The 10,000-nt window shown below is 38.3% G+C and overlaps 1 protein-coding gene across 1 annotated transcript in view; it reads left to right on the forward strand.

Moving 5' to 3' along the window:
- Nucleotides 1-10,000, forward strand: part of LOC125040014 (kinesin heavy chain-like) — a 184,285-nt gene that overhangs the window by 150,237 nt on the left and 24,048 nt on the right. Inside the window, 4 exon segments of the mRNA XM_047634422.1 lie at nucleotides 183-302; nucleotides 1,169-1,312; nucleotides 3,419-3,603; nucleotides 9,545-9,584. Of these exon segments, the coding sequence (XP_047490378.1) occupies nucleotides 183-302; nucleotides 1,169-1,312; nucleotides 3,419-3,603; nucleotides 9,545-9,584 (489 nt within the window).

Raw genomic sequence — 10,000 nt, forward strand, 5'->3', positions numbered from 1 at the left:
AATATGTATTCATAAAAAAATTTCACATTTTAGTCATAACTGTCCATAACTATCCTAGGAGATATATTAATATCTAAACGTATTTCATTACAAAAAATTTCACAACATACAGTATACTAACATTTGAAACTTATGAGATATACTTACATTTAATATACTAATTTACGAACGCCAAATTTCAGAACTCAGGAGACCCCAATAAACTGGAGGAGGAATTCACAATGGCGCGTCTGTACGTCTCCAAAATGAAGAGCGAGGTGCGCAATTTGGTCCAGCGCTGCAGCACCTTGGAAAACTTCCAGGTATGTTTTTAAAGCTTTGTTGTTGTTTTTTTTTTTTTTTTGTTATTGATTATTCCTTATTTATTTATTTTTTATTGATTGATTTGTTTTTATTTTTTATGTTTATGGATGGTTTGTTGTTGTTGTTTTTTTATGTGTTGGGATTTGTATCTATTTTATTTTGTTACTTGTTCTCGAGTCAATGCATAAGGATAATAAACTTATGTTCGTTATTGTTAATAGAGATTAAAATGAAAGCTGCTCTGTAACAGAAAGTTTTATCCTGGCTTATTTCATAATAAATCTATGCCTTATGTGTATTCTCTCGCCAAATCCATAATTACTGATATATATTTTTATCTTCTCCTTCTCTCCTTTTCGTTCCTCTCCTTTCTCCCTTATCCCACCCTTACCCTCCCTCTTCCTTTTTTCTTCGTCATATCTATCTCCTCTTCCCTCACTTCTCACCTTCCTTCGATTTCCTTCACTTCTTCTTCATTACTTTCCTTTCTTCCCATTCCCACCTTTCTCCTCTCCCTTTTCCTCCTTCCCTCCTTCCCCCTCCCTCTCCCTTCCTGCTCCCCCTTCTCTCTCTGTCCTTCTCCCTCTTCGTCCCTCCCCCTTACTCGCTTCCTTCCCTCTTTCTCCTCCTCTTCCCCCTCCCCTTCCCTCTCTCTCCCTCTCCCCCTTTCCTCCCTCTCCTCCCCTCCCTTCTCCCCCTTTCCTCCCTCAACCAATCCCTTCCCTCCCCCAACTACTCCCTTCCCTCTCCCCCATCCCTCTCCCATCCCTCCCCCATTCCCTCCCTCACCCCATTCCCTCCCTCCCTCCTCCCTCACCCCATTCCCTCCCTCCCTCCTCCCTCCCCTTCCCCTTCCCCCCCACAGGGCGACTGCAACAAGAAGATCGACGATTACGAGAAAGAGCTGAGCGAGTGCCGCCTCCTCATCAGCCAGCACGAGGCCAGAATGAAGACGCTTCAGGAGAGTATGCACGAGGTGGAGGTCAGGAAGAGGCAACTGGAGGAACAGGTGGGTGTGAGGGTAGGGGGAAGGGCGAGGGGGAGGGGGAAGGGCGAGGGAGAAGGGGTAGGGCAAGGGGGAGGGGGAAGGGGGAGGGGCGAAGGAGTAGGGGGAACAGGTGGGGGTGGGGGAAGGGGGAAGGACGAGGGGGAGGGGGAAGGGCAAGGGAGAAGGGGGGGGAGGGTGGGGGAAGGGTGTGGTGGCGAAGGAGGGGTGGGAACAGGTGGGGGTGGGGGAAGGGGGAAGGACGAGGGGGAGGGGGAAGGGCAAGGGAGAGGGGGAAGGGCAAGGGAGAGGGGGAGGGGGATGGCAAGGGGGCAAGGGGGTGGGGGAAGGGCAAGGGGGAGGGAGAAGGGCAAAGGGGTTGAGGGTGGAAGGGGTGGAGGGGAAGGGTGCGGGAAGGGTGTAGGGCGAAGGAGGGAGGGGAGGAACAGGTGGTGATGAGGGAGTGGGAAGGGTGAGGAGGAGGGGGTTGAGGGAGGAGGGGAAGGGTGGGGGAAGGGTGTTGGGCGAAGGAGAGTTGGGAGGAACAGTTGGGTGGGGGGTGGGAGGAACGGGTGGGCGGAGGGAGGGCTGGGAGGAGAAAGTGGGGAGTAAAGGGGAAAGGGAAGGGAGGGTGGGTTGGGTGGATGAGAGGGAATAAGGAGAGGGAGAAGGGAGAATGAGGGAGGAGGTAGGGGGATGAGGGAGAGTGAGTATGGGGGGGATGAAGGAGTGCTTGGAGGGAGGGAGAAAGGGGAAGAGGGAATGAGAGAGGGAGAAAGAGAACGAGGGAGAATGAGGAAGGGCGGAGATGAGGGATAATAAGTAAAAAGGGAAATGAACTGAAGGTAACAGGTGGGTGTGACGGAGAATAAATGTAAAGAGAAATGAGGAGAGGTAGAAAATAAGGAGAATAAAGGAGGACACGAATGAGGAAGAAAAAAAAAAAACATCGCAATAAAAGGAAATTCATAATTAAGGGAGATAATGCTATTTTTTTTCTCCATACTAATCTCCTTTTTTTCATATGCTAATAAATATTTTTTCATCACTAACACAAACAACATTAATTTTTCGTGGAAGCTCACTCATCTCATCAACACAATTTTCATTTTTTTATGCTAATAGATATTTATAATCTCCAACACAAATGACATTCATTTTTCCCGGAATCATATTGATCTCACCACCACATTATTAAAGTTTTATTTTGCTTCTCAGTAATTGGTCTCGATTTGAATAATGAAGTTCCTATTGTGTTTGTATTCCCAAGTACTCGTTATAAATAATTTTTGAAAATGTCTCTTTGTACTGGAAATAATTATGTATGTCTGTAAAGATAGACTAATTAACAATTTCCTTCGTCCATTAAGTAGATATATATAGAAATGGATGATAAAGTGAAAATATAAATAGATAGGTAGGTAGGTAGATGAATAAAGATAGGTAGATAGGTAGATAAAAAGATAGATAGGTAGATAGATTGCCAGATAGATAAATAGATCAATAGATAGATAGATAAAAAGATAGATAAATAGATAAACATATAAATAGATAGGTAGAAAAGTAGATAAATAAAAAGGTATATAAATAGATAGATATGTAGATGGATTCCCAGATAGATAAATAGAAAAATAAATAAATAGATAGATGGTAAGATAGATAGATGAATAGATAAACAGAATGATAACAGATAGATAACAGATAGATAACAGATAGATAACAGATAGATAACAGATAGATAACAGATAGATAACAGATAAATAACAGATAAATAACAGATAAATCAACAGATAGATAACAGATAAATAAAACAGATAAATCAAAAGATAGATAACAGATAAATAAAACAGATAGATAACAGATAAATAACAGATAAATCAACAGATAGATAACAGATAGATAACAGATAAATAACAGATAGATAAAAGATAAATAAACAGATAGATAACAGACAGATAACAGATAGATAGATAGATAACAGATAAATCAACAGACAGATAACAGATAGATAACATATAGATAACAGATAGATAACAGATAGATAGATAGACCCCTTCATCCTACTTCGGATTCCCTCATCCTCCCGCGCCTCAGATTCCCAGCCGCCCTTAACTTTGGCCCCTCCTGCAGGTGGACACTCTGACGGAGGACGTGACGAGGCTCAAGGCGGCCGAGGGACTCTCCATATCCGAGGGCGAGTCGAAGGAGGCCCTGGAGAAGCAGATGGAGACCCACCGCGACCTCCACCAGAAGCAGGTCGTGTTACTTCGTCAGGAGATCAACCAGAAGCAGGCGCTCATTGAGGATCTGAAGGAGTAGGTCGTCGGGGCAGGTCGTGTGTGTGGGGGGGGGGGGGGGGTTAAAGAGGGGGGGAAGGGGGGAGGGGGGGAGGGTCGAGTTCGGTTGGCATTTTTTTTTTTTTTTTTTTTTTTTGATGGGTATTGGTATTGGTATTAATATTGTCTTTGGTATTATTTTTATTATTACTGTCGTCATTATGATGTTGATTATCATTGCAATTGTTGTTGATATTAATGTTGTTATCAGTGTTATTAATCGTACTATTGTCATTATGAGAACTTTAATTACCGTAACTATTACCAGTATTTTTTTTTTTTTTTTTTGTCCACATTACTAACCATGGTTCTCTCTCTCTCTCTCTCTCTTTTTCTTTTCTCTTCTCTTCCCCCCTCCCCCTCCTTTCCCCCTCCTTTCTCTCTTTTCCCCTCCCCCCCCTCTTTCCCCCTTTTTTTTTCTTTTCCCCCCCTTTCTTCCCCCTTTTTTTTTCCCCCCCTTTTCCTTCCCCCCTCCCCCCTTCCCCCCCCCTTTTTCCCCCTCCCCCTTCTTCCCCTCTTTTCTCCCCCCCCCTTTTTTCCCTTCCTTTTCCCCCCCTCTCTCTCCCCCTTTCCCTTTTCCTCCTCCCCTCCCCCTCCCCTTTCTTTCTTTTTCCCTCCCTTCTCTTTTCCCCCTCTCCTTTTCTTTCCTTCCCCCCCCCCCCTCTTTTCTCCCCCCCCCCCTCTTTTTTCCCCCCCCTTCCCCTCTTCTTCCTTCCCCCCTCCCTTTTTCCCTCCTTTTCCTCTCCCCCTTTTTCTTCCCCTCCCCTCCCCCCCTTCTCCCCCCCTCCCCTCCCCCCCCTCCCCCCTCTCCCCCCTCCTTTTCCCCCCCCCCCCCCTCCCCTTCCCCCTTTTCCCCCCTCCCCTCTCTCCCCCTCCCCTCCCCCCTCCTCTTCTCCCCCTCCCCCTCCCCCCTCCTCCCCCTCCTCCCCCCCTCCCCTCCCCCTCCCTCCTCCCCCCTCCCCCTCCCCCCCTCTCCCCTCCCCCCTCTCCCCTCCTCCCCCCCCCCTCTCCCCCTCCCCCTCCCCCCCTCCCCCCCCTTTCCCCCCTTTCCCCCCCCTCCCCCCCCCTTTTTATTTGGGGTTTTGTTTTTATTTTTTGTTTTTTTTGTTTTTCTTTTCCTTTCTTTATATATTTGAAGGGAAATCGGTTTTTGGTTTTTTGGTTGGTGGGGGGGGGGGGGGGAGGGGGGAAGGGTGTAATTTTGATTTTATTTTTCTAAATTTTGTTTTATTTTTTTGTTTTTTTTTTCTGTTTCTTGGTTTTGATTTTATTTTAGGTTCGTCGCCTTTTTGTTGTTGTTGTTATTATTATTTGCTGCTGTGTGTGTGTAGTTTTTTTTTTTTTTGTTCTTTTTATATATTCTAATATGATTTAGATTGTTTTATTTACACAATGGGTATATTTATATAAACAAAATATTTTATACGCAGGTATTTTTCCTCATATTTTTTTTTAATTACCTGAATTTTATTGTTTTAATCTTCTTGGTTCTCTGATAAAACGGTTTGTATATTGCTGTATAGATGATGGACTGTTGAGAGAAAAAAGGGAAAAAAACAATGAAAATGAAAATTAAAAATTCGGTTTGGGTTCCAAAAAAAAAAATCTATTTACTATTTAATTATCATGTATTCTCTCGGTTACTATTTTTCGAATATTTTTATTTTCATCTTTCCGTTTTCATTTTGTTAATCTCTCGTTTATTGAGTTATTTTCTATCTTAGAATTATTCAGTCTTTCTCTTTCTCTCATCTTCGTAATTATTCCGTTTTCTTCGTAACTATTTACAGTATTCTATATTATTCTTTCACTTTTTTTTCGATTCTGATACTTTCTAAGTCCTCAAAAAACTTCTTATTTTGTCATATTATCCAATTTATTCACCTACTCTCCTATTCACCCAATTTACTGAAAAAAAGAGAGAGATAGAGAAAAAGAGAAAACAAAAAATAAGGAAAAAAATAAATATATATATATATATATTTTTTAAGTAAGAATGAACACGAGTCCAAAGTCCACCATTACAGGATTGCAAACCTCCTCCTCTCAACCCTGCAACATTGCAGCACCTCGCTTTGCAGATTGCACCCGTCTGTTGCATGCCTCTCATTGCACCAACTTGTCCGATTCGCTGCTCTTCTCTCTGCCTGAGTCTTCGTCTTCCTTTTGAGTTTCTTTTTAGGAGGAAAATGGCAAGGAGATGGTTGGTCCAGGTATTTTCTGTTTGTTTGTGTACTGTTTTTGTTTTGTTTGTTTGTGGTTTGTTTATTTTTCCTTCTTCGTTTTTTTCTCTCTTTCTTTCTTCTTTCTTGTTTTCTTGTTTGGTGATGTTTTTGCTCTTTTCTTCTTGATGTTTTCTTTCTTTTTCTCTATTTCTTGTTTTTCTTGCTTCCTTCTCTTTGTTTGTTTTTTGTTGTTGTTGTTTTTTGCTTTCTATTTCCTCTCCTTCTTTCTTTTTTCTTGCTTCCTGCTTTTTTATTTTTTGTTTTTTGTTTTTACTTTTTCTTCTTCTTTTTTCTTTCTTTCTTTCTCTCTTTCTTATTTTTTCTTGCTTCCTTCTCTCTCTTTTTTTTTATTTGTTTCGGTTGATCCTTCTTTTCGTGTTTTTTTGTTTTCTTCTTCTTCTTTCTTTCTCCTCCTCCTTCGTTCTCATCTTTTTGTTCCTTTTTCCGCGGTCTTTTTCCTTTTCCCTTCTTCGACTTTTAAAGAAAAAAAAATATTGCATTTCTTTTTATTGTTTTATTATTATTATTCTCCGATTTTGCAAATATTCTTGTATTTCTTAATTCTTCATTTCCATATTTTTCTGTCGTTTGCCTTCCTCCTATCTTTCTTCTTGTTATACTTCCTTCTATGTTTCTCTTCCTTATCTTCTTTCTACGTCTTCCTTTCTCCTTCTTGATCGTGTTCTTCCTTCTTTTGCTCTTCCCATTTTCGCTTTCCTTGTAAATATTTTTCGTCTTCGTCGCCTCTTCCTCTCCCTTTTTCTTCTCCTTATTATTTCACTTTCTTCTTCCTTTATCTATCACTTTCCTCGGTCTTCTTTTTTCTTTCCTTCCCTTTTTCTTCTCCTTCTACTTCTTCTTCTTCTTCTTCTTCTTTTTCTCCTTATTTCCGCCTCATTTTCTCTTCTCCTCTTATTATTATTCTACTTACATTTTCTCCCATTTTCTTCTTCTTCTCCCCTTTCTTCTCCTTTCCTATTTCCCTCTTCTCATCCTTTTCCTCCTCCTCTGTTTTCTTCTTTCGCCTTTCGTAAAGAAGAATAAACAAAACAAAAAAAAAAAAGCAAAAACGAAAAATAACGAGGTAAATTGTGTTTGTTTATTTGTTATCTGTAATTGTATCTCCATTTCCTCTCGCGCGTAAAAGAGTAATCAATAAGTACGATAAAAAAAAAAAAAAAAATAGAAATATAGATATATAGCTTTAGATTCCTTAGTCGATATCCTGCTCTAGAGATTGTCATTTGTTTTGCCATTGTCGTTCTTTTCCTTATTGCAACCAAGACTGTTACTCATAGCGCTATTTTCGTTGTTATTATTAGGCTTTTATTATTATTATTATTATTGTTATTGTTATCGTTAGTATTATTATTATTATTATTATTATAATTGTTGTTATTATTATTGTTATTGTTATTGTTATTGTTATTGTTATTGTTATTGTTATTGTTATTGTTATTGTTATTGTTATTATTATTATTATTGTTATTGTTATTGTTATTGTTATTGTTATTGTTATTGTTATTGTTATTATTATTATTATTGTTATTGTTATTGTTATTAACATCATCATCATCATCATCATTATTATCATGATCATAATCGTTAACATCATCACTATCATTATCATTATTATCATCATCTTCATTATCTTGACCATTTTCGTGAACAGCCATTATTGTTCGTGGCAAGATTAGATGGCTGGGTGTGTGCTCTTGCAACGTCGTGAAGTTCAAGTGAAGTCACTTTAAAACTTAAGATCACATGATGAACGTTATTTTAGAATTAAGATCACATGTCGAACGTAATATCACTTGATGAACTTTGCTTACGAACTTAAGATCACATGCTGAACGTTACTTTAGAACTTAAGATCACATGCTGAACGTTATTCTTGAACCTAGGATAACATGCTGAACGTTACTTTAGAACTTAAGATCACATGATGAACGTTATTCTTGAACCTAAGATCACATGCTGAACGTTACTCTTGAAAGTAAGATCACTTGATGAACGTTACTTTTAACTATTTGAACATGAGGTTCTGTAATGAACTTTACTTTTGAACCCATATTCAAAATCACATAAGAATCACCTTTGAACATACTGAATGAGACGTCATTTAAAAAATAACTTTTGAGCGTAAGGCGAATACTGCTCGTAATAGTGATATCACATGAATATAACTTTTGAACTTTTTAACATATGAACATGCTTAAAAATAAGATCACATAAGTATGATTGATATGATATGAACACATTAAATTTTACTTTTGAACGTGATATCACAAAAGCATAACTTTTGAACATATGAACACACTTACCCCTTACTTCTGAACATGCACCATTAAAATATAACTTCATTTGCACGAAAGGTTAGATGGTAAACATTATTTGTCACATGAGATTGAGAAAAGGGAGCATTTTTTAGTCTATATTTATGACAGGAAATGACATCATCAATGCCCCCCCCCCCCCAAAAAAAAAGTATATATATAATACTAATAATAATAATAATTTTTTAAAAAATAGGTCCAAGGTCATAGGTCATAGGAAGAACAGGTCACGTTGGAGACGGACGAGAGCAGTGCACTGTGCTTTAGATTAATTGGTATCGTCATTATGAATTTCATGTTTTTTTAATTATCTCATGATAATGATTATCATTATAATAGTGAGGCTAAGAATTATAAATATGATAATAGTGATAATGATTTTAATAATGATAATGATGATGATAGATGATAATAATAATAATAATAATAATAATAATAATAATAATAATAATAATAATAATAGAAGTAATACTAATAATGATAATAATAATAATGGAAATAATAATGATAATAATAATAATAATAATAATAATAATGATGATAATGATAATAAAAGTAATGATAGTAATAACAATAATCATAATAATGATAATAATAATAATGATAATGATAATAATAATAATATTAACAATAATAATAACAAGAGTAATAATATTGATAATATTAACAAGAGTAATAATAATTTTAATAATAACAAGGGTAACATAATAATATTAACAATTAGTAAATGCTTAACTGTAATTAACAAAACACAATCAGGGCATCGAACGTGCTTCACTCCAGAGCTTAATATGAATCTCTGGACTCATGCTGAATCACAGGCTGGTCTCCATCCCATTCTTTTGCACATCAGCTAAGGCATGACGGCTATTTATGCTCATTTTTCAATTTTCATTTTGATTATTCTTGTTTTATTTTTCGTTTTTTTTTTTTTTTTTTTTTTTTTTTTTTTTTTTTTTTTTTTTTTTTTTTGTTATGGTCCAGTTTCGTTCATGAATGTAAAGTAGAAGAAGGAGAATCAGAAAGAATGTTTATTGTCTGTCTGTCATGTGTAGATGCGTCTAAACTCTCTTTGGGGAAAGAGCTCGGGAGAAATTTCGTTTGAGATTTATATATAAATAAAAAAAAAAAAGATAATTCTTCTTGCTTTACCAAAAAAAAAAAAAAAAAAAAAAAAAAAAAAAAATCTTCTTCCATCCATCAGATAAAAATACAGTAACAAAGAGAAAGCTTTTGACTTTATAAAGAGAGAGAGAGAGAGAAAGAGAGAGAGAGTTTAAGAGACGCTGAAAAAAAAAAAAAATAAATAAATGAAGCATAAGAAATGAATAAAAGCAATGAAAAGACCACATGGTGCAGTGAGAACCAAGTGTCTGTTTCTCTGGCACATTATTCCATGGTCTTTCTCAGTCGCGCTGGCTTTCGATGGGCGCAACACCTCAATGAGGTCTCTCTTCTTCTTCACGAAACTATTAGCTTGCGCCATTGGACTCCCAGAGGCTCGGCAAGGTGAGTCTCTCCGCCGCCCCTTTCCCCTCTCCCCTCTTTTCGGCCTCGTCTTTTCCCCTCTTTCCCCTTTCTCCCTCGTCTTTTCCCTCTTCCCCCTTACTGCCTCGTCTTTTCCCCTCTCCCCCCTTTTCCCTCGTCCTTTTCCTCTTTCCCTTTCTCCCTCCCCTTTCCCCTCTTCCCCTTTTTCTCTCTTATTTTCCCCCTTCTCCTTTCTCCCTCATCTTTTTCCTCTTCCCGTTTCTGCCTCATCTTTCCCTCTTCCCCTTTTTCCCTCCCCTTTCCCCTCTTCCCCTCTCTCCCTCTCCT

This window comes from Penaeus chinensis, chromosome 28 (assembly GCF_019202785.1).
Source record: "Penaeus chinensis breed Huanghai No. 1 chromosome 28, ASM1920278v2, whole genome shotgun sequence".
NCBI lineage: Eukaryota > Metazoa > Arthropoda > Malacostraca > Decapoda > Penaeidae > Penaeus > Penaeus chinensis.